A 26,175-nucleotide genomic window follows, 5' to 3' on the forward strand; every position below is an offset into this window, starting at 1 on the left:
TCAAGTCATTTTAAATGTCTATACATTTAAATCTATACATCAAATATCATTCATATGAATCTGGTTGATCAAAGTTTTATTTTTTAATCACATAAAGACACTCCAAGCCTTTCAGATATCAATCATTGCAAACCTTTACTTTTGGAATGTAATCTTTGTATTTTCTGTGCATTACACACAAGCTTTTCTGCACGTGGTTGCCTTAGTCATCTTTCTGCAGTAGCATCTGGACATCAAAAGTCCTGCTATATATCGTTGGAACAGAGAATCTGAAGAGATGCCAGTGCCTAAAAGTACAGTTTACGTCCTTTTGGAAAGTATGTATAAGTGCATGATTTCTGTGCACCATCTTCTATAGCACTTTTTTACAAATGTGCTCTTATTTTTATTTAATGACTTGGGTTCATGCTTTTAATATAAGTATTTTGGCAATTATGAACTTTATACCTAGCAAAACACTTAAAGAAATTCTTTTGAAGACAATTTTCTGATTATTGTTAAACTTCATAAACGATTAGCTTTATTCCTTACGTATATGTCTAAAAGGATTACGTGATGAAGTATATATAAAAAAGAATTACTGTAAACTTAGATTGCCATTAACAACTTGCATCATTAAATTGCAAATAAAAGTATATTGTTTTCTATCTTTAACTCAAATAAAGATTATAATAAACAAATGTTATCTAAATTTTATTTCCAGAAGTGAAACTGAATACGTGCATCTGAGGTATTCCAACATTATTAGTAGTATTCACTCAGCATTTACTTTTTGTTGCCATCAGGCATTTAGGAGATTTAACTTAAAAGACAATAATTCTACCTGTAATTTCTTAGTCACTCAGTGGGGAGTAAAAAATTCTCCCATTTCTTCAGCATATTTTGCATCTCATATGTCCATCTCAGAGAAGCATTACTTCGATACTTAACTGAAATGTGACTGAAATGTATTTACAATTAAATTCCTTAAATGGCAAATAAAAATTAAATAAAAATAAATAAAACTTAATATAAAGTATGTTCCTTAAACTCCAAATAATGTAGTTTATAATTGCCTTAAGTGTTATATATCATCTTCTAGTCACATACCTGGTAATAAAGTACTGGTTACTACAATCTACCTTATCTACCTTCTATAGAAAGTCATAGTTATAGTGAAAACCTTAACTTTTTTGATGCATGATTCAACTAGTTATTTCTGTGCTTTAAATGTGCTAGCTGAAACACAGTTTAGAAGATCTTTCCATCACTGCCCTTGATGTTAAGGGGCTAGTTTGAATCAAACCCATGTACTCAAGCTCCTCAGCAAACTGATTTCTGGCCACTCTAGCTCCCTAGCTCAGAGGCTAAGTTGCTGTTAATGAACTAAGAAGCCCATTAGATTTCCACAATGTAATAAACCATGGTAGCTAAGAACTGGTAGGGTTTGGATAAAGAAACCACTGTTTGAATCCCAGCTCTGTCAGTAACTGACACCAGCAAATATAAGTCTGAGCTGCTTGCAATATAAGACAAGATGGTAATAGTACCTGTACCTTGACTGTTGTATAGCTTGAATGAGGCAATGGCCTGCGGAGCTCAGCTCACCAGCTCTCAGTTTATTATATTCAATAAATGGTGGCTATTCTAATACATTTAAATTATTGTAATGTTTGCAAAAGTCTCAGTAATGTTAAGGTCCTCTGGGGAATATACTTAGAAGGCACACAACTCTTCCTCTGTTCGGGAGAGTGGTCAGGGAGAGAACTTTAAGCTTACACTACAAAATCTGAAAAATACTTTTATCACTACAAGTAAAACAGCTTCCTAAAAAGTCAGAGGTTAAAGGAAAAGAACTAAATGTGTCCAAATTATACACCTACTAATACAGCACAATATTAAATAGTAGACACGTGGTGCATACTTCGTGCCAGGTACCAACCTGTAACCTTTCTCCTGACAATAATGGTAGAACAGAACATTCGGTCTTAAAAATTATATGTAAATGCTCTTCTAGGTTCAAATATACTATACAAAATACAAATATTGTTATGGAATCTCAAATATTTCATCTGTTTTATTACAGCTAGATGGGATAGGAAAGATATCTGAGTAGATTATATAAGTAGGAGGAAATCACAGGTTAATTAACTACTATATACAATTTTAAGTAAATCCCACTATCTTATAGTGAGAAGTACCTCATAACGTAATAACCTTAGTATAAAATATATCAATAGTCTTATCCCTAAAAGACATTTAATTCATTCAGTTCATTCAAGGTAGAGGACAAAATTCAATGGCTAACACATCTTACTGTAATATAATCTGCCCTCTGGTTTGTTCACTAACTGGGTGGAGATAAGAACACATGCTTTGAAGCATGACCGCCATTTACTGGATGTGTGACATCAAGTAAGTTACTTAACTAAAGCTTGGAGCTTGGTCCCCTCAACTGTGAAATCTAGACAATACTTATTAAATTGCCATTAATAACAGCTGCTGCTAATACCAAACACCTATCGCTTCACACAAATGCATCTTAATTACCAAAATTAAGACAGCCCCTACCCTTATTTTAATTTAGATGTGTATGTAAACTATTTCAAACATTTAAAAAAATTTTAACAAAAACTAGAACATGTCCAGCTAGAATGCTATTTGACTTTATTTAATAACTGATTCCTATAAATCTAAATTTACCCAGCTAACAACAAATTGATACTTAGGGGATTTTGAAAATACTTTATCTTAGGTTTGAACTAAATAGACTGTTAAGTATGGGGCCTTTTAGTGTAAGAAAAAATATGCGTGAAAACAAAATAGTTCAGATTCACTGAACACTATTCTTAGTATTTAGTATTTAAAGAGTATTTAAAATACTCTTCTGAGTATTTTAAACATACTATCTGATATAACCTTCACAACAACCTATGGCGGTAAATAACAGTATAATCCTGATGTCACTAAAGAGTAAATAGAAACGTTAAGTAATAATTTACCTTGCTAGTGAATGGTGGAACAGAAATTTGAAACCAGACAATATGGCTCCAGAATCCAAGCTCTTACCCACCTATTATTACTTCCTTTTCAAAGAAGAGCTAATAGGTTATTTAAACCTAAAAACCTTGAAAGCAACAAGCAAATTTTATAATTTTCATTCTGTTGTCAACATATATATTACTAAGAAAAATTAAAAGATCCACAAGTTTTAATTTATGAAAATTCATTGTATTTTTTCCCATCAATTACTTATCAGGTTGTGTTCTTAGAACTTTTATAAAAGCATCTTTTGGAACTTCAATGTTGCCAATTTTCCTCAGTTTTTTCTTTCCTTCTGCTTGTCTCTTCAAAAGTTTCATTTTTCGGGTAATATCACCACCATACTGAAAAATATTTTTAAAAATTGGATGTCCAAATCACTCCATAGAAATTATATAATTACATACAGACATCAATACAATTATAATAACTTTACAATTATTATGAGGTAGACATCTGCAAAGTTACCTTTCTAATCACCTTCATAGCAGATCATAATTTAACATCTTCTCAGAGAATGATAAAGGCTTTATTTATTTTTTGGATGGAGATGAAGATCACCAAGGAAACCCAGTATTATGTTATGCATGTCAAGAAGAATTATCAATCCTCTTACTGATTCAAGTCTTAAAATTCTGGGTCATATAGCCATAGTCTAATAAATTCACATAGGCATAAGTGTGCCAGTCCTGACACTAAGGATTTAGAAAAAGCATTTACCATTTATTTCTCATAACTGAGTTAAGAAATTTTAATAGAGGAGGCCACAAAAAGCAAAGCAATGTAGGAGAGGTGGATTTCAAATGGCCATATTCTTCCCACTGTAAGACAGTCATTGTCTTCAAAATTTCTCCTTATAAATTAGATCAATAAAACATGTTATCCTGATCTGTTACAAAAATACCTTATTGGGTAGTACTTCATATAAGAAAATTTCTATAAATAAGATGGAAAAATAAGAATTATCAAAATGAATATATTAACAGTCAAGCTGAGATTTACCTATTTAAAAAGAAAACTGGAGATGAAATGGTTATTACAAAAACAATGGAAATCAATATATATTATTTATACCCCCTCCTCTGATTTTAAACTCATGAAAACAGATATATTAATACAAAGTAGAATACAGGCAGATACGTACACATTTTGCCAAAACGTTTTTCCTATAGGCTTTCACACTGTAAAAGAGGAAATTTTATATAAATATAACATAATTTCAATATACTCTTTAAAGAATTTTATTTTCAAAAACAATGTCCACTTTCAAGGTTCAAATAATCATGTCATACCTAAGTAAAACTGTCGTAAACAAATAGATAGCTCAAATACTCTTTTATCTATTTTCATATATTTGACATAAAATAGAAAATGGATTCAACATGAACATCAACGTAAATTTTACTAAGCACAAAAAAGGTCAAGGCTTGTGGGTAGTCTTGATTAGGCCAAATTCAAGAGTAGTATGACCTTAATTATAAGATTATACAAGGTCATTTCTGGCTCAACTTAACACTGTTCTTACCACTACTACTTCCAAAAAATTTAAAAATGGTTATCATCGTGTTAATAACTCTACCACATGTGGGTTAAGAGTGACTAGGAATATAAAAAATGTATTACTTTTATAAAACCCTTTTCAGGGCAAATAAATAATTTTAATATACCCACCCAAGCAGATACAAACTCATCTATTTCTATAGGGTTTCTAAATTTGAAGAAATTTGAAAAAAATTCCATTTATAATAAGTATTCCTTAAGAAGATATAAAAATCTATTTTTTTTCCTCTAAGATAGCTCCTACCTAACACACTTATGTTAGAATTATTTGCTATTTTAAATTGTATTTTCCAGGATGTTCCTTGATTATCAACTCTACTCTGCCCAATCTCTGGTACTCATGAAACTCAAAACAATTAACTAAAGCAAAATTGTGTTAGGAAATGAAATTCACTGCAAATACAGGTATAAAATTTGTCCCACAAGATGTAAACTATGTAATAATATTGGTTGTAATTTCACCACTACTGATACAGGTAGGTTTGGGCTTAAACTACAATTGAATAGCAATTTCCAGCTAGGGGACACTTCTGATTTTCCAGAAGTCAAGGAAATACGCTACACGATATTTCCTGCACTTACTAGTAGAGCAGCTTATTCCATGTTCTGATTTATACCTCACATCCCTCATAAAAAAGACCAGTTTCCTACATAAATTAACCTATCTTCCATGTCTACTATAGATCACATAATCTACAATGCAAAGCTCAACATATTAGCATTCCTCTGTCACCTTTCTGATTTCTAATTTGGCTAGTTCTGAGAAGGGATATTAAATGCTTCAAGTAAAAATCGTAATTTAGTTTTGTCCTTTGGAAGAGTATCTCCAAAACTTTTTTTTCCCCCTAGGAAGTTAACAAGTTTCAGTTGCTATTAGTTTATAAACTATACCTTGCCCAGGAAATTCAGTAGCCATTCAGAGTGGAAATAAAGCAATTCCTCAAACCCATGCCCATTATATATCACTCAGTGTTACTTAAGTAATTCACTGTAATGGTATCAATTAAGTGGAATTAAAAAATCAATTGTGTTTCTACAAGTAAGAATAAAGCTTAGGCGAATATGAAGTTAAATTTCTCAATATTATTTCATAATATAGTTCCAGTCCTATCATTTCTAACCATTTATCATTTCTAAAACAGGGAACAAAAATGAATTTCAACTCACGTTTCTCTTGCAATGATTTTACTTCCAATAGCAGCTTGAATTGCTATCTCAAACAGCTGCCGAGGAAGAGAATCCTTAAGACGTTCACATATGGCTTTGCCAACAGAGTGTGCTTTGTCTCTGAGAGAGAAAATGCAACTATTTACATATCCTAAATACGAATATTTACAGTAGCTTTCTAGTCCATATGAATAATCAATACAAAGGCATTTCTCAAGGAGGTTCAAATGGAATTCATTTGTCCTAAACATCCCTTACTCTGAATTACATGACTTTTCTGATTGCAAAAATAACATTATGACCATTACAGGAAATGTAGAAAAATATACATAAAAACCATGCTTGATGCCCTTCCCTTCACCCACAGAAAACCAATGTTAAACATTTTAGAATGTCTATGTTAAACTATATCCTTCCGTTATTTTTCTGCATGTTTGATATCTTACAGTTTGAATCAGTGTGTATGTGTCTACCTTTCTATTTAATAGATATTTTTATGTCACTTAATATTACTTCACAGTATAGTTTTAATAGCTTAATATGATTATTAAATAGGTGCTCCATTATTTATTTTTATCAATTTGCTGAACATGTAGGATATTTCATTTTTCATTATAATTTTTTATGAATATAAAAAACTTTTTGTTCTCAATTTTAAATCTATCGTAAAGTTTAAAATATTTCTTCTACTTTGTCTTACCCTGGTGAGGGAAACATTTCTTTCCATGACACTATTCTTTTTGGCTACTGTAATTCTATTCTTTTATATGTAATAGTTTGGAAAGAGAAGCATGGAAAAAGAATGCAAGGAAAAACTAGTACAAGGAAATTTAACTACTTTTAAGTTTTCAAAATGTAGCTGTCAAATAAAAATAAGCAATCAATAATTAAATAAAAAACATGTCAAAAGTGTTTACTTTCACATTCCGTGATTAGTTTCTATTCAACTTACTTGTGTACAATAGTTACCAGCTCCTCTACAAGATTTCCATTCAGTAGAATATCCATTTTTACAAGTTCTGCAGTCTGGTAGCCTGCATCTTCATAATCAAAACTAACAAAAAAACATCCAAATGATAGATAAATATACTTCCCAAGAGACTGTATTATTTTTCTTTGCAAAACATCTTTTTCCCATCCCCCCACCCCCACCCAAAGATCTAACTTTCTATCAAAATATTAAATATACATTTCACATAAATGGATCTAGATGACCACAGTGAGCAACAAACTCCCTCATCTTTTTACATTTATGAAATGAAAGGCAAAAGCAAGGGGAACATGCTTTATAGGGAAAGGAAAACAAACTGGTAAGTCAGTCTAGGAAAATGGGACACTGAAGGCAAATGTCACCTTCTTGTCAATGTCTCCTCCCAAGAGCTGGCGAACTGTAGACAACAGTATATATTAATGGGTCGTTCTCAGAGATTCATTAAGTTTGGGTTTCTGTTTAGCTTTCTACTACCTGTTAAATAAATGCTCTGGCACTAATAGAGTCGCTATATAAGACTCTTGGATTTCATATACTACTCCTTAATTTGAAACTTCACAGGGCTTCTTTGAGGATGAAATGAGTTAATACGTGTCAAGCACTGAAACAGTACCTAATACAAAAACAGTGTTTAGAACAGAGCCTAACTTAGCACATAAAAGCACTTGGTTAGCATCAGCTATTATTATTAAACAATATGGTCAAAGCTTACAATGCTACTCAAAACAGGTTTTACTCTCAAAACTGAACTCTAATGAGAAAGAAAACTAATTATGATTACATGTCTTTTCAATTATGGATAAGAACATGTACAGTCCTAAACTGTCTTAATTTTAAAACAAACTGATGTGTAGAGCTGCAAATGTTTGGTTTCTAAAGGAAGGTCACAAGTTGATACTAATACTCTAAAATTATATTATTACCTAAAGTTTTGCTAAAATCCTTTCTTCAACAAACATTAAACATTTACTACATGAAAGATACCATCTTAACTACTACGCAGAATACAAAGAAAGATAAAATCTAGACATAGTCCCTAGACTTCTCCTGTTCACAATTTTAAAATCTTCTGTGCTCCAGAAGTTTAGAATTTCTTCACTCATTTTTTCAAAAGAAACCATTACACAAATGTGTTTCCAAGCCAGCCAAATGGAAACCTAACCTCCATTCAAAACACAGTTATTCATAAGTGTACCCCTGGAATGCAGGAAACATATTTAGGACTCCAAAATGCTACTTGGAGTTTAAGGACAAACAGTTCCATCAAGTTAAATACCAGAAGCAGCCTCACTATAGTCTTCATATAACAAAGGAATACTTCTTCTGACCCAGCTGCAGAAGATTCTTGCTGGTTTAAGAGAAATTGTTCCTTATCTCAGTCCACGAGAGGCCAATGGATTAGGCTAGAAGGTCACAGATTATGATGCATTTTTAATAAGTTAGGAATTGACTACATGTAAAAAAAAATCCATTTTGAACATAAGAATCACCTTAATTCTGGAAGCTGGCATTGTTTCATTTTTACACAGTTCAAAATTAAACATGTCATTTCATTTAATCTGAAGTATGTTTAAGTGTCTAAGCTATAAGATTTTAAGACCACTTAACTCATAAGTTGGTACTCAAATGCAAACTACAACTGACTTTGTTAAAAATGTTTATAAACACTTAGCTTAATCATTCTTCTAACCACAATAATTGTTTTTTTATTATTTTTTGTTTGTTTAAAGATTTTATTCGTTTATTTGTCAGAGATAGAGAGCACAAGCAGGGGGAACAGCAGGCACAGGGAGAAGCAGGCTTCCCGCCAAGCAAGGAGCCCGACTTGGGGCTCGATCCAGAACCCCAGGATCATGACCTGAGCCGAAGGCAGATGCCTACCCGACTAAGCCATCCAGGCACCCCCTATAATTATTGTTTTTAACAACATGCTGCCTCAATTCATTTTACTTTAAATCCCACTGCCACTTATTTGCTTAAGTTCTTGTCTGAAAGAAGACACGGAAGAAAAAAATTGGGTGACAAGTAGAAAAAATAATCTCTCAATATAAACAAACACAAAGAACACTCCTTTATATCGATTATGATGACTCTTTCATTCTAAAGCTCATTTCATAAAGCTAAATTTCCAGGTCACACTGTAGCATGTTCTTTGAACACTGGAATTTTTCTTTCAATGTTAATGTTAAACATGCCTGCACATTCATGTAGGTGCATGTGTATTTTACAGATGTAAATGTTCATTTTCCCCCCAACTTCCCCAGCATATTTTATATTTTCTTTATATTCCAATATATGTTTTCCAATAACATAAGATTTTAGGATACTAAGGGCATCTAGAGTTATTTACCCCAACATAAAATACTCCCAAAATGCTATGCATGGAGCTTTTTGGTACTTAGTATTAAATCTTCCTTCACTTATATCAGGCTGTTCCTCCACGCACTCCTGGGGATGAGACGACGGTTTTCATAATGTGGGACACTTACTCTGGAGAAGACCAAGTTATTAAAGTGTTCACAGGTACAGGGGCACACCTAGCATTTTCACAGACTAAGTATGTACTTAGGTTTTACAAATACATAACAGGTGCTCCTACGATTACATAACACACAAATACAATGTGCCACCATACAAATGTGCCACTGAGATCACAGGACCTTCTTGAAATTACGTATAATTTTTAACAGACAGGGGCATATACTCTTTCATGAAGAGGACACTACAATTTTTTTTATTAAAAGAAGGGTAGTTCGATGAATTGAAGGAAGTCATTCTTCCATAAGCAAATTATGAGTACTCTCGAACACTTTTAAGGTTGCTTCAAGCCTGTCTATCCTTCTCCACTATCTTCAAGAGAGCAGAGATTATTAAATCAGTGGAGTATTAGTATACTCATGGTGGTCAGTATTTCAAAAGAATTATCCAGGTATCTGAATTTCCCATTAAACTTTTACCTGGCATATCCAGAAGACAGGGATTTCAAAGAATCATAAAAATCCACCACAATTTCATTCAAAGGGAAGAGATATTTAAGCATAACTCTATTTTGATCAATATATACCATATTCTTCTGAACTGCTCTTCGAGCCTAAAAGAGAAAAAAAAATATGTTTAATAACCTACTTAAATGATTTACAACGAATATAGAAAGATGTCAATTATCAACTTAAAATTTTCCTTACAAATCCTAATGAAGAGTGGGCAAAATGAAGGAATATTTAATGGTCTACTAAAAACTTGCAACAATACTTATAATACAGACAGAACTATTTCGTATTTCAATTATATTTATCACCAAAGCTTTTAATCCTTTCTTTATCTAACAATTTTATCTTTTTAAAATTATATCATATTAAATGATAAACCAAACGTAACTACAGATAACATCAAAGTTCTAATTTCTTGTTTTACAAATAAACTTAGGTCCAAAGAATTTAAGCAACTGACCAAAGTTTTCTAGTTTGTGATTACAGAATTAAAATGCAAGTCCACTAGTAATCATTTGAGAGTTCTTTCCAATGTATGTCAGAGTACTTCAAATAGTTTTTTTTGAGGAGTATGATTTGTGGATTATTTATTACATTGTGGCAAAAACTAAGGCAAAATGGGGAATACCCACCCTTTAGTCAAAAGTCTCAAGTATTATAGTAATCTTTGAAACTATCCTCAATTTCAAGTACTATAAAGGCTAAAAGAAATTACTCTTTTAGCTAGTCAGTAAAAATAAGCATCAAATTTCTTCCCTGTGGGCTAACATATCAACTCAGTAAATTAACAGAGATGATCAAAATTCTGGTTCTATCTTTTCCTTACTTAAAATCAAAATTATTTTAAAAGTATATCTATACCAACATCTCTACCTCATATATATGTAGATGTAGATCTGTATGAAAATTTCTTACAAATTCAGTGTACTCTACAGAGAGAAATCTTTCAAAACCTGAGTGGGAAACCAGTTAGAGAGGACTAAAGTTTACTTTTACATTAAATTGTATTACACTTATACCTGGCAAAGCATCATTATTTTTCCAGTATATTCATCTGGTGTGATAATGGTACCCAAAACAACTGGCTCCAAATATTCTGTTACTTTTGATTTATCAGGGAATTGTGCAGGATTGATGATTGTAATTTCCTTTTCTCTGTATTCCTAAAAATAAGAAAAATCACCTAGAGCTAAAAAAAGTCTTAATTACCGTGTTTTAAAATTTGCTTTTAATTTATAGTAAATGTTAGAACTTACTATAATTGCATTTGTTGAATAAAAACAAAAGAATTCCTAAAAGTTAGACTATATCTTAACATGCTTTATATTTTAAAAACCACCCAAATGAACCACTTAACAATTTTTAATAAGTAACATATCCTGTTCATCAACATTTACTACACACATCTCATGTACCACTTAGAAAAATACGATGTAAAAGCACATTTTAATCTGCCCTTTATAAGACATTATCATTAGTTTCCTAAGTAAATTTTGTTGGAAAATATTTACAGATGTCCAAGTTAAAATTTGTTTAAAATGAAGAGCCTGCCATTCACATGGAATATGATACCTTCTCTATAATATCTTGAAATCTAAAATTTCCTACAGCCAGGTAGCAATGAATACTTCACCTTTCATAAGATAAACTACTTATGACCAAAATTATATTCTTCATTTCTGTACTGGATTTAGAACAGCATTTTAATTACTAATTCTATGTTTTACTCTCAGTAACAGGCTAGTATTGACAATAAATAGATTTCTATCAAGTTAAGAAAAATACTGTACAAAAAAGTTCTCAAGTGACTTCTCCATCATTAGTCATAAAGTATTCAGTTTTTAATGCTACTAATCAAGAATACTTCACATAATAGCTAGTCAGCTAATGGTGTACTAAAAAGCTTCTCTTGCATTCTGCATATACATACACACTCTTATTTAGTTTTCTCTTGTATGCTGGTTCACAACAGTACCTTTATCAATTTTGCTGATGAAAGAACAGCTTTATATGGAACAGTTGGGGTTGTCAAAATTACAGAAGCATTATATTCTTGCTCCAGTCGCTGGTTGAAAACTTCCATATGCAAAAGTCCAAGAAATCCCAACCTGGGAGGAGAAAAAGCCAAACTCCAAAATGTTTACGTCTCATGGGCTCTGGTTTCTTTGATGAATATAGTGTTACTTAGTGGGAGATGGGTAGAATCAAAAGTCATTAAAAAAAAAAAAGTCATTCAAGCAATTCACATCATAATTAAATGCCAGCAAAACTTCATTACATAAGAATCAAAATTTAAAAAAAAATTTCTATTGGAATTGTATTTAAAATTGCTATAAAGCCTACACATAGAGTATGAGTACAGTGTAAAATAGGCAGATGTTTGTTTAGGTTCGCTTTACACTAAAAAGTACTTATTTTCAGAAATGAAATGTTCAGGAGCAATGAACCACTTAAACTTCACTTTTCAATAAAAATTTGATGCTAGAAGGTAAAAGAATCTTACCTCCAGCCAGCACCTAAGGCAAGGCTACTATCCCGATGAACTGTCACACTGGAATCATTTATAGTCAGTTTTTCTACAGCACTCTTCAGGTTATTATATTCAGATTGGTCTATAGGGTACATTCCTGAGGACACAATGATTTCTAATTATCACATGTGAAAATCTGCCTAAAAACTAAATATACAACGCTTCCAAGATCAAAATTAATCATTTAGCTTTTAAATTACTTCCCTACATTTCACTGACCGCAATAACTGGTTTGCTAAAAAAAACTGAATATTAAGTTACACTGGCTTCAAAGTATCTTGCAAGTTTCAGAGCTGTAGTGAATTTACAACTGGATTCATACTTCAAGTGATGTTTTTATGCTTTTGCAAAAATATAAGAAAAATAAAAAAGAACCATGGAAATTAGGCCTTTTAGAAAAATACATTATTTCAAGAAACAGAAGTTGAACACATTCCACAACCACAAATGAAACTCCATTAGTAGATGAAAAACAGAAATAGAAATGAAAACTACACTGAATCCTTAATTCTGTAGGGCAGATAATCTTTAAAATCAAAGATAAATTTTGCTTTTCTCAATTCACTGACAAAAACATACAATTACTGATTCATTAGATTCTTTTCATCTCACACTTCAAGTCCTCATTTCTCAAATCCTCCAAAATTCAAATGATTGACTTTGCCTAAACAGGGTAAACAAACTTCACACTTCCCAGTGACAGATACAAAGGGAGAAAAGCAAGCGCTGGTACCCAGCACAGAGTAACTTGATGACCTTCAATCAGGCTTTCCTTTTCCAAATGTCTGTAACATCACACAGTAGTAAAAGGCTGTGAAGTCATGCTTACGAGAGTTAACACTATCCTCTGCCATGTCTACACTATACTGTACAATATTAAAGAAAGTCCAACTAACAGGAAGGCAGTCAGTAAATGTCCACTGATAATTAGTAACGAAAACATCCTAACTAGAAAAATATTCCAAATGCAATGACCAGCGAAACAAAAAGGAAATTCACATTACTTTGTTCTTTTATATATCAGCGAGCTTGTTTCTTAAGAGCTTATACTTTTTAAGAAGTCCTAAAAAAAATGTAGGAAATTATCTCCCACATAAAGTTTCTCTATACACATGAAATTAACTGATACATAAATAGCACACAAAAAACTGAAAGAAATAAGAGTATTCCGGAATTAGCTGTTATTTACAATGAATATTTCTAATAATTCTTATTTCCATTTACAGAATAAATTGGCCCTCATTCTTGAATTTGTGAGCTCCTCACCTGCAAATACCATTGGTTTCGCTGATTTAAACCCAGGCAAGGGCTCCACTGGTTGTTTATGTAAATATAATGTATCTCCTATTTGTGCTTCAGTGACATCTTTCATCCCAGCAATCAGATAGCCCACCTGTCCTGCATATCTAAATAAAATTATTATATGGAAATATTTACTGCTTTAATGTTTCAAGTGCATACTCACATTAACTTCTACCTTTCCCAGAAATGGTACATTTTCCAAACAAAACCTCATCAAATTCAAAGTAAGTGCTACATATCAATTATCAACGCTAAACTGTCAGTAAAAGAACATACCATGCCTTACAGTCCATTACCAAGGATTTCTGCAACACCACAAGTCTATAGCCTTCCTCATGACTCTGCCCACCTTTGCATATTAAACAACGCTTCTAAAATATAATGTAAACATAGTGAAACTAAGTGCAGAAACACAAAATAACTTCTTGTAGTGTAAAACACTATTAAGGAATTGTGTCACTAATGTGCTTTAAAAAAAAAAAAAAGATAAATTTATAACCAACCTGAAAAATGTGAACTCTAAACAAATCTGACACCAATTTGACGTTCCTCTTATAGGAAAAGAGTACATCCCAAGATTTCAGAGTTTTTTTGGTTTTTTTTTTTTTTTTTTTAAAGATTTTATTTATTTATTTGGCAGAGAGAGAGACAGCCAGTGAGAGAGGGAACACAAGCAGGCGGAGTGGGAGAGGAAGAAGCAGGCTCCCAGTGGAGAAGCCTGATGTGGGGCTCGATCCCAGGACTCCGGGATCATGCCCTGAGCCAAAGGCAGAAGCTTAACAACTGAGCCACCCAGGCGCCCCAAAGATTTCAGAGTTTTAGCTTAGTTTTTGTGGTTGTTTTTTTTTTTTTTAAGAAGCAAATTTCCTACCTGATAACTAATTTACATTTAGAATAAGGCATCAGAATCTTACGTGAAGATACAATAATGGTCAATGTATGATCTAAATGATGGAACACAGACTTCAGAAATATTTTGAGTAAAATTAAAATAAACTTTATGACTCAATTAAATACAAAATGTAATGAACAAAATAGTGCTAGTTTTAGACATAAACTATCAAGTGTAACCTATATAGTCACTACCTTAACTTTTACAGATGAGGAAACAAAGACCTTAGAATGTGCAAATATGTATCAGGCGATTTATCTCATCAGCACCTGGAGTACTGATGGAGGAGGCACTCAAATATTTGTAAGTGAACTCAGAATTCAGTTTTTCTAATGCACACTACCTTGCTAACCCCATGTGCCATGCATTCTAGTTAATAAAAGTTTTACCATGAATTCTGTACAAAAGGAAAAATCACCAAATTTTCTTCACTACTTTTATGTTGAAAAATCTAATTATAAAAAAATTAAGTATCAAAATTGATACCCAGTGTGATTTGGATATGGGTGAGAGAACCATCTCTTTCACTGTCTCATCAAATACATCAAATTTATATAGTCCTTTACACATGAGATTCCTTTTGCAAGAGCATTTAATATTTAGTTGCATTAAATAATCAGTTTGGGTTTTTTTCCTGAGTTACCAAATTGGGATAATTTTAAGCATACCAAGCTAAGAAAGGCAAAGATTGAAACACATACAAATGTATTTTAATTACTATTGCAAATTACTTACAGTTTATGTGTTGGCTGCTCATTAGGATTCAGAACTCCTACTTCATTAACTTCATATATCTTTTTAGTATGTGCAGATACAATTTTATCTCCTTTGGAAACCACTCCATCAAATAATGCTACATTGGCTATCACACCCCTGTACTGGTCAAAGGTGGAATCAAATACCAAAGCTTTCAGGGGATTTTTGCGATGCACTTTGGGACTATTAAAAATAAGTAAAGAGAAAATATACACATAATAAATTAAAATCTTAATAAAATGCCTATTTTAAACTCAAATATTATGCTAATTTATTCTAGTACCTGAGAAACGCTAATTACTGACAGCCAAAATAAAAAGATCTTCCTATAAAGTATAATGCTTATTTTTATATTAGTTTTATTTCAACCTTGAGTTTTAAATAAATGACTGTTTTAAGATGATTTATGGAACTGATGAAATACATTCATTCAGTATTAAAGCACAATAACTGCTAATGTATTCAAGTCTCTTTACTACAGTGATTATTAGGAAGAGATCCCTACCACCCTTGTTTGCTTTCTTTTCTATGCTGTACTTGATTTCTATGTATCACTAAAAATAAATGTATTTTCACTCATCACAAGAACAGTCTAATCTAAAATTACAGATCAGACTGATGGCCTTTGTACTACTAAAAATAAACAGTACAAAAAATAGGAAAATACTTACGGTGGTATTCTTTCAATGACTGCCTGAAGAACTCTTTCAACATTTGTTCCAAGTTTAGCAGAAATCTAAAAAAATATGTATTAAAAAAATAAGGATTTAAAGACTCAACTTTTCTATCCAGGTGACTGAGCTTTATAATCAGAAAAAAGAAAGAATTCTAACAGGTATCAATTTGAAGAAAGTAATAAAAGGAAGCACAAAGCATATACTATACTGACAAATGTCCTTCCATTACAGTTAGGTGAGTCTATGGTTCTTAGATTAAATTACAGAAGCATTCTGATTATGGTATTGAAAGAACAGTGGTCTAAGATTTTAAAAAAAATCTGAGTAACAGTTATGACTCTGTATAGACTGTATGAGACTTTAACCAATATATATTTGAGCTTCAAGTTGCTCATCTAATAAATGATCATTTATATTTTCCTAAATCTGAAGATTGTTGTGTAAAGAGAATAACATAAGTGGATGTCACACATTTAGTGAAAGGCATATTATTACTGCGGTTCTCCCACTGAGAGAGCAAGCCTGAAGACAAAAAACACAGGTATGACTCAACTTTGTCATCACTAGTAACTGGACTGCCTCTGAAATCTTTATTTCAAAACCCATTCCCTAAAAACCACCTCTTAACCTTTAAACTCTGTCTAGATCACCTCACATCAGCACTAAGGACAGTTTGGGCTGGTAACTGTTTTAGGGGTTGTTCTGTGCACTGCAGGATGTTTAACAGAATCTATGGAATGCCATCTGCCCACAACATGACAGTGGCACCCGCTCCCCATTATGACAATAAAAATCATCTCCAGATATTGCCAAATGTTTCTTAGGGGGCAAAACTACCCCCTAATGAGAACCACTGCTCTAGACTCTAGTACCTTCTTTGCAACAATCTTTCAAGTTCCCATCTCGAAACCATTGAATGGACTACCTTTTTTTCACTATCCATTAGCCCCTTGCCCCCTTCTTTCCCAGCTGAGACTCCAAGGTCCACTATTTACAATCACTGTTCAACCACTATCTATTCTCTCCCTATCATAAGGTTGGTAAAACTCAACTGTGACTGCTTCCAACGTGTCTTTTTTTTTTTTTTTTAAGATTTTATTAATTAGAGAAAAAGAGAGAGAGAGAAAGAGAGTGAACGAGGGGGGAGGGACAGTAAGAGAGGGAAAAGCAGACTCCCCTGCAGAGCATGGAGCCCAATACAGGGCTGGACCCCAGGACCCCGAGATCATGACCTGAGCCAAAGTCAAACACTTAACCAACTAAGCCACCCAAACGCCCCAACAATGTGTTTTTTCTATGCCTATGATATAAACGGCTTAACATTACTGGGGAAAAATCAAGTAACTGGTCTGGTTGGTTTCTTGAGAATTCATGACCACACATCTCAATGGCAGTTAAATTTCCTAACTTCCCAGGATGCATCTCATAGTAAATTCACATTACTACTGGTACATGTTTTCCCCTCTGGCCAATTCACTCTTGGTTGATGACTTTGCCTGTTATTTCATTTAAGCAAACAGAAAATATCACAAACTCCCTTATCCAAAATATACAAATCTTTCTGTATCTATAGTCACAACTTCTCTAGGACTCTCATTAATTACTATTTGAGAATTATTCCCTGTTCTCTGAAGACTCAATCGTTCCACACTTTCTATTCTGAATCCTACTCTAATCCTTCTTAAGTTCTTACTCATAATGCCCTCAAATTGACAATAACATAGTTTGGCTTCTAGGACCTTTCTCTACACTTCTCCCTAGAAAACCATATTAGTTTGCAAGGCCTCAATACCACATACATGTTTAAAACTCCTAAGTATCTGTCTCTGGCCCCAGTTTTTTCCAAGAATGCCTGAACTGTAGATTTACACAATATCTCTACTTTGATGTCTAACAGACATTTCAAACCCACTACGTCCAAAGCAAAGCTTTTTATTTTCTCCTATAACATTTCCTCTCTAACTCCTCCTCATATCAATATTAACACCTACTATCAACTAATTGCTTAAACCCAAAGCTATGTACCTGATTCTTCCCTTTATTTCACTTCCTTACATGTAACCCACCAGCAAATCTAACCTATCTACAAATACACATCAAATCTGCCCACTTCACCAACATCACCATCACATACTTAGTCACCTCCATAGCATCTGAGCTGTTACTGCAAGCTGGTGTCCCCTTATCTCTTCTTCTTATTTTCTAATGAATTCTCTATAAGTCAACCTGATCAGTTTATTTTCCTCACTTACTTTAAAATCCTTTATCTTAGAATAATTTTCAAACCTCAGCACAGCAAGAGTCTCAGCATGCCTTGATTTCCCGCCTATCCCTACAAAGCCATCTCATCTAATTTGCCTCCTTTCTGTTCCTTAAACATGCCAAACCTTGCCAAACATGCCAAGCCTTTACGCTTGCTCTTTCCTCCTCCTGGAATGTGTTTCTCCAAACTCTTCATTTCTTCAGTGTCAGTTCATCAGAGATGCCCTAAGTTACTCTGCATCATAGCATCTCTCTGAGAAAAAATGATTTTTCCACGGTTAAGTATGATACTCCACCTGAAACACCACAATCTTTTGAATGAATTTCCTTGATAACATGTCTTATTCAATAATTACTACACTTACTTCTTTCTTTACTTATTTAATGACTACCTCTCTAAGGAGAACATGAACACAATGACAGAGTGGTCTATCTATCCTGTTCACTGCTGTGCCCCTAGCTGGCACATATGAAATAAGTATCTGAATGAATTTTTTAAAGATGTATTAAAAACAGAATAGTTAATTGTACTTTAATATAACATAACCCAAGTTATGAAACCATAATCCCAGGACTGCTTTATGAGGTCCCTCTTTATAATAAAAACCATTAAATTCTGTATGTGTGTATCCTATCTCCAAGAAAAAAAAAAAAACACTGCTTTTTCAGTTATATATTTCAGTTATATATATATTCAGTTCATACCATGTTGTATGTAATCTTCCACTGTGTTAAGGTTAAACAAACAAAAAACACTTCATCACCTGAAACCTGCTTCTTCAAAAGTCAAAGGATTGAAGGTGGAAGCTGAACATTATACTATTGCACTGACACACTTACAACACAAGCACGTAGCATAGCACAGTCTGGCCGTGGCTACTCAACACCTAATCATCATTTAAAAGGTAAATAAAAAAATTCAAATTTAAAGTAATACCAACTTTGATATAAATAAAATCTACTGTTTCTTAAGATTATTACTATAACCAATTCTTTTATTAAAAAAGCTCTGTCAATTCCAAAACGAATACACACAAATGCCTTGATATTAATTTGAGCCTGCTCTTTAAAGAGAATATTTCCAGAGGCGCTTGGGTAGCTCAGTCAGTTAAGCCTCTGACTCTTGAGTTTGGCTCAGGTCATGATCTCAGGGTCCTGGGATCGAGCCCCAAGTCAGGCTCTGTGCTCAGCAGGGAGCCTGCTTGAGGATTCTCTCTCCCTCTACCCCTCCACCCCCACTCTCATGCACTCTCTCTGTAAAATAAAAATAAATAAATCTTTAAATAAATAAATATATAGAGTATTTCCATAGAGGCAAAATGGCTAACAAGAAATGCTACTATAATCAGTTACAGAAGACCTCCGTTTTAGTCCTGGCACATTAGCTAACTAGATTTGTAATCTTAAGAAAGTGATAAAATGTTTGTGTCTTAGTTCTTTCAACTGGGTCACTAGAATAATTCCTATCTGTCCTAACCATGTAATGAGGATTTTTGGTGAAAATCAAATGAAGTATTAGTAAAAAGAACTTTGCAAAACTACGAAAACTTTATATACCAACGGGATATCAAATACTATGAAATTTTACTCAGGCCACTACCTGAAATTTTTTGAAGTATAACTATATCTTTAAAGAAAAAAAGTCTTTTACCTTAATACATTCATCAGTTGGAATATCGAACACTTTTTCAATTTGCTTTTCAACCCTTTCAGGATCAGCATTCTTCAGATCTATCTTAAGAACAAAAATTCATTATGTCTTAACACAGTAAAAATAAAATGTATTACATATTAACAGCATTTAGAGACAGTTAAAAGCATACCTACATTAACTGATCCCTCTATTTTCTTTCCAAAAGTGTTAAAATATCTAAATATAGGCAATGCAATTTTAACAAGTATGGCCACTGAAAAACAGAGGGCAGGCAGAACTGAGTATGCAAAAAATTCAGGCAGCTGGCAATTCAAGGCAGAAGAGTTCAATAATAATTTATCAACCAACACCATGTAAACTGATTTTATAAGTTAGGTGTAACTTATCACAACCAACTGTCTTACCATAGACAACTTTGCCTCTTTTAAACTCCAATATAAAAAAATTCAACTGAATGCAATGCAGATTTTTTTTTTTTTTTTTTAAGTAAACACCGTGTCCAGCAGAGCCCAATGCAGGGCTTGAAATCACAATGCTGAGTTCAAGAACTGAACTGAGATCAAGAATTGGACACTTAACCGACTGAGCACCCAGGCGCCCCATAATGCAGATTTTTAAATTAAGATTATTAATTTCAAAATATAAAAGTTAAGGTTTATCAACAGTGCTCAGCTTAGCACTTAACTGTTATGCTTCAGTGTTACATTGTTTTCCCAAGATCATAAGTGCTTTTTCTTTTCCTATATATGTTTTAGTGTGATAAACATATTTTTTTGGCTGCCCTGCACGTATTCCTTTCCTATAGAAATAGCCTTCAATCACTCCACGTCAATTTAGGGAGACTGTCTTCTCAACTACTTATAAGGATATAGGAGTTTGAGTTGCAATTCTATCATGTGCAATTCGAAGGAATAAATCCTATCAATATATTTAATATATAGTTGAAGATTCCTCATATAAAAAATGGTATACTTAATTGCCAAACACTAAATTCACTTTTAGAAAGTAAAATACTAAACATTATTGTCTCATTAGAATTACCTTGTTTATAACTGGAATTACCGACAGCTGTGCTTCAAAGGCAAGAAAGAAGTTTGCTACAGTTTGGGCTTGAATACCCTAGAAATATCAAGACAAAGATACTGATATGACCATTCTACCATCTATCACAAAACTTAAAACTTAAGACCATTCCACACATCTTCACCAAAAGCAGAGGTATAAAGTAAAGTATGATAACTATACTTCCATGAATCTGGACAATTCCTTGTGAAAATTCCTCTCATTTCGGGAAACATCACTGGAGACAAAAAAGGTGAAACATGAACCTTCAAGGTCATGAAAGCCTACTAAAGGACACAGTCATATGATGGGGTTTATAAAACCCTATACTAGGTATACAAGGTAGACACTGACTTTCCCTGACAGGAACAAGGAAGGTTTAACACAACAATTATCTTGGGTTTTGAATGAAAAGTTTGTGAGAAACTGAAATATATCAAAAGATTACTTTAATAGTACATATCATAGGTCTATATCATCAATGAATATATTTTTATGGTTATCTTTATACCACAAAAGAACTTGGTAATGTTATTGACATGTTTCTTTAAACTTAACATTTCCCAAATTTTTACCTTAAAATCACCCAAAATTACCTCCAAAATAGATTCAAGTTCTTCTAAAAATTAATATTAAAACCCCAAATTAAGAACAGCTAAAAACTGAGTTTTTGGTAGGATGACTGATAATATACTTCAACAATCCCTTCATTTTTCTAATCAGCTTAGTGTTTAAAATAGGAACTTGTCAATTTCACAGACTGCTTTAGTGCAATAAAATTCAAATTAACAGGACCAAATCATATGCTTTGGCTTTCATAATACAATAAATCTTATTATTTTCAAACACAAAAATTCTATTTCCAAAATATATTTTAAGGAAAACCTCTTGAAACAACCGAAGAGCATGTCACACCACATAAAATTGAAAGTACCTACCTCGTTTGCATCAACCACAAGTAAAACACCCTGGCAGGCAGAGAGTGACCTTGATACTTCATAACTAAAATCAACATGGCCCTGAGAAACAAAAAATATTGATACTTCTAAAGTTAGCTGTAATTTTTTTACAGAGGGGCATTATGGCAACTCTACTGACTCCCCTTGATAAAAAGTTAATACATTTCTTTTTTTACCCTATACTTGTGAAACAATTTACTCAAACATAAGAACACTGAGAAAACAAAAAGCAAAGTGCTTAACGGTCAGTTCAAAAGCTGAACAAGGATTTGTTCGCACTATTAATACAAGGCTGACTTAACAAGAGAGACAAAATATTAAACTTACCGGTGTATCAATGAGATTTAAAAGGTACTGCTTTCCTTCATAATTATAGAAAAGAGATGCTGTCTGAGCTTTAACAGTGATTCCTCTTTCTCGTTCCACTTGTAATTTATCGAGAACCTGCTTATTATTTTTTGTTTTATCAATTGTGCCTATAAAGAGAAATACTTATTGATATTTCTATGGGATTTTAAAAAGACACAATACTGCAATATAAAATTAAAACCAAAATTTTAAAAAACACAGTAAAAATGATGATTAATTACTCATGGCCATCAATTAACTATATAACATAAAGTGCAAGTACCTGTTAGTTCCAGAAGCCTGTCAGCTAAAGTACTTTTGCCATGATCCACATGTGCAATAATACTGAAATTTCTAATATTTTCAACAGAGAATCTAGACATGTCAATTTTTTCCTAGAAAGGGAAGAAAAATAAAACATTTATGAGTATACATTTTGCATGATATGAAAAATGTATACTAATTCAAAGAATATTCTTTTAGTCTGAACAATTTCATTTATAACATTTATACCATTCCTATGACAATAAAAAGATGTATGGCTATCATTACAAGCAACTGATTATAACAGCACTCATCAAATACATCAGTTTCACTGTCAAGGTGACAACTTAGCTAAATAAGAGTCCCTTATAAATATTTCCATCACTTCGAGGGCCAATAAGGGAATTAATTTATTTTCATGAATGACGAACATAAGATACCTAGAACTCCTGAACAGCCTAGAACACCAGGTCTAACAAAACCGCTCAAGGCAAAAAAGCTACAGAAAAGTTTCTAAGAAAAAAAAGGAAATTCTTTGCCCTCATCACATTTAGTCAGCAGTCAAATCTATTTAAAAATCTGTGCTCCTAATAGAGTTTTCAAAAGTTTAATTTAGATACAATTGTATTGTTTGCCAACTTCTTTGGAGAGAGAGAAAAAAAGATAACATCAGCAAAACAACAACAACAACAACAAAAAAGCTCATCACTTAAGCTTTAAAAATATTTTAAAATGTAACTCCTGATTTTTAGTTGTATACACCTTCTCTAATGTTTTGTGACGGTTCATTGCAAACAGCTAAAAATGGTTATTCAAGTAGAATATGTCAGTTTTTTTGTACTCTAAACATTTTATTTTTCCAAGCAAATCCATTTCATAATCAGCATTAAAAAAGGAAAATTACAATGAAATACACACTACTCATGAACTTTAAGTTTTCTTTTTATAAATGTTCTAATACAAAGCAGATAATGAAGGTGCAACTTATATCTGAAAGAAATTCTGAGAAAAAACTAAACCTGATTTGTCTGCCCCAGTGGATTTCCCACACTGCCCTTTCAACTGCCATTCAACTAAAAAGATGAACAGGACTGCACCACTTTTAAGAATTTTGAATTGCAGCATAAATCCATTTTACATTCCACAGCATTTTAGAAGAGGGCAATTATCATACTGAAGTCTTATTTTTTCCAGGTACTCATAACTTGCAATTACTCTTATCTGCCTAAACTGTATCTCTTCCTAGTAATCAAATAGTGTAGTTTTAAAGAGTTGCTGAATTTCGCACTTTCTCCACCACAAGAACAAAGATTCAGAAAACAAGTTTGCTTTGGGTCACGTTAAATAAAATAAAAAACAGAAGCTAAAGCATACCCAGCACTTCTTACATTCTAGATACTGGACTGAAAAGTACTAAAAACTACTTACGTAGTTCAATCCTCATGAATAGCCATTCTGTTTTATTCTTATCTCATTTAGCAATAAAGAAAACAGTTACAAAAGTTCAAGTAGATTCCCCAGGCCACAGAGCTAGTAAGTTGCAGGAAAATGAGGTTATGTAGCGGCCTCTTCAGCAGGCTTTTAAGAGAATTAAATGCATGCAAAGCCCCTGCATCAGTGCCTCGCATAAACAATCAATAGATAGTTACTGACATTACAAGCTAGTGAACTCGAGAAGCGACTTGCCCAAGGTCACATTGGTGAGTGGTGGAGGATTCAGAAACCTGCGCGTTCTTAGGTCTACCTCCCTCATAGAACCTCAACCTGCATTCGCCGGTAGTCTAGGAAGCCCTTCAGGCTTCCATTTTCGCAAGGAACACCCTCCCAAGTTTTAAAACACGGTTAATCAGAGACTAATGGCGGTCACCTTGCGGTCGGCAGAGCTGTAGAGCCTGTCCTGACTCCTGGACTTGGCAGCAGCCCCACGGGTCGGCATGGGGCGAGGCTCCAGGATCCCCCGATGCGCAGCTGCGGTGGCCCACACCGTGAGCGCGCAACCGTGCCACCTGCCCCGACCCATGGGAGCCCACATCCCTCCGCGCTACGAAGGCGTCAGGAGAGAGTCTCGAGACAGGTCGGCGCCATAGCCTAAGGCGCGATTTTCCACAAGACGCTCGCCGCTAAGATCCGGCGAAAAACCTCCAAACAGCCTTACGCAGCGGGAGAAGAAAAAGTACCGGGGCCAGTGTGGCCCAACTTGCGGCTCCAGCGCGACACCGGAGACGCAGCGCCGCCGATCGGCGCCTGCACGTCGCATGCAGGATGACGTCAGCGCGCTTCCAGGCGAGGCTGTAAGGAAGTCACGTGAGGGCGAGCCCGCCTCCAGTGTTTGTTGTTCACTCAGCCGCGTTGTGATTTAGCTGCCTACCAAAAAAGCGAGCTAAGATAGCAGCTTTCTTAGAATTTGAAAGGCGAAATAAACTCCCCCTGTTGTTAACTGATATGGCTATTATTTTAGTGCATCTGTAAGGAAACGGAAGGTAAAATTGATTCCAATACTGTATCCTAGGAAAGTTTGGACCAGAACGGAAGGTGGAAAAAAGTTACACCCTGAACTCCCAGAAGTCTCCCATCATCTTCAAGTTATTTTTTTTTATTATATTTCAACAAATACTGACCTTGCAGAGGGAAGATCTCTGGCTAAGTAACGTGGGTGATAATGATAAGAGATCATGAGACCCCTGTAGCTCGTTCAGGGTCTGTCTCCCACTATCTCCCTTGGGCTTTTCTGGAGTATCTGAAGTTTGGTGCAGAGGAATGAGACAACAGCTGTGTTACGTTCACCGTTGTATTGGTTCTAGTTCATTCTTGGACTACTATAAATCAAAACAGTACTTAATACAACACTAATTGCTACCAACTTTGTTAGAGAATAAACAACAGCTACCTTGAATTATAATGAACACAATAGTTCACGGCAGTTCATATAAATCAGTTGCAAACTACAATAATTTGAATATTCTCCTTGATTTGACTATACATACTGCTATTATATACTTAATATTTTCTTTAAATCAAATTACCTTTTATACTTAATTTATTTTAAAAGAAAAATTTGTATCATTATCATAAATTGAAAAAGCATTGTGACCTGTCATAAATTAAAACAGTAAAAATAAGTGTAATTAATTTAAAAAATGTAATTCAATGCGAAGATCTTACTTGGGAAAGGCTCTGAATCTCTCTTGATTAAACATGTAGATTAGCAGGACTCCTGGGTGCTAAGTCAGTTGAACAACTGACTCCTGATCTCTGTTGGGGTCATAATCTGGTGTGGTGTGATCCAGTCAGATGTCAGACTTAGAGCCTGCTTAGGATTCTCTGCCTCCCTCTGCCCCTGGCCTTCTCCCCAACTCGGAACTCTTGCTTGCTTGTATGCTCTCTTTCGCTCAAAAACAAACAAAAACCAAGAGCAAATATAGATTAGCAGACATTAGAGAAAAATTTTAAAACATAACACTAAATAAAGATTTTTCTCCTTGATCTAATTAGCAGTATTGAAATACAATTGAAAGAATTTTCTTGGGGTGCCTGGGTGGCAAAGTCAGTAAGCTTCTGCCTTCTGCTCATGATCCCAGGGCTCTGGGATCCAGGCCCAGGTTGCTGGGCTCCTTACTCAGTGGGGATTCTGCTTCTCCCTCTCCCTCTGCACCTGGCTTGTGCTTGCTTGCTCTCTCTCTCTCTATATATATCTCAAATAAATAAATAAAATCTTAAAAAAGAAAAAAAAAGAATTTTCT

The 26,175-nt window shown here is 33.7% G+C and overlaps 1 protein-coding gene across 2 annotated transcripts; it reads right to left on the reverse strand.

The window, feature by feature from the left end:
• Positions 1 to 59: 59 nt before the first annotated feature.
• On the reverse strand, positions 60 to 24,693 carry GUF1 (GTP binding elongation factor GUF1). Of its 2 annotated transcripts, XM_008701438.2 has the most exons (17): positions 24,303 to 24,690; positions 22,455 to 22,566; positions 22,151 to 22,299; positions 21,803 to 21,883; positions 20,844 to 20,921; positions 19,800 to 19,883; positions 15,881 to 15,945; positions 15,189 to 15,392; positions 13,526 to 13,665; positions 12,233 to 12,356; positions 11,705 to 11,837; positions 10,749 to 10,892; positions 9,697 to 9,830; positions 6,701 to 6,802; positions 5,749 to 5,868; positions 4,166 to 4,202; positions 60 to 3,365 (listed from the first exon to the last, which is right to left on the reverse strand). In XM_008701438.2, exons 1-17 carry the CDS (start codon positions 24,465 to 24,467, stop codon positions 3,228 to 3,230), a joined length of 2,010 nt encoding a protein of 669 aa, XP_008699660.1. In that variant the 5' UTR covers positions 24,468 to 24,690; the 3' UTR covers positions 60 to 3,227. The 2 variants fall into 2 exon arrangements, with proteins under 2 accessions (XP_008699660.1, XP_040481073.1); XM_040625139.1 differs by lacking the exon at positions 4,166 to 4,202 and having other exon boundaries at positions 3,212 to 3,365; positions 24,303 to 24,693.
• Between the last annotated feature and the right edge of the window lie 1,482 nt (positions 24,694 to 26,175).

Source organism: Ursus maritimus, unplaced genomic scaffold (genome assembly GCF_017311325.1).
Source record: "Ursus maritimus isolate PB19 unplaced genomic scaffold, ASM1731132v1 scaffold_8, whole genome shotgun sequence".
Lineage (NCBI taxonomy): Eukaryota > Metazoa > Chordata > Mammalia > Carnivora > Ursidae > Ursus > Ursus maritimus.

Bases quoted from the DNA above. Each gene is read 5' to 3' on its own strand.
- GUF1 (XM_008701438.2), bottom strand. From the start codon at position 24,467: ATGTGGGCTCCCATGGGTCGGGGCAGGTGGCACGGTTGCGCGCTCACG. The intron at 20,922-21,802 runs GTAGGTACTTTC...TGATATTTCTAG, and splicing joins TTGTGGTTGATGCAAACGAG to GGTATTCAAGCCCAAACTGT. The intron at 12,357-13,525 runs GTGAGGAGCTCA...TTGTGTCCTCAG, and splicing joins GAAACCAATGGTATTTGCAG to GAATGTACCCTATAGACCAA.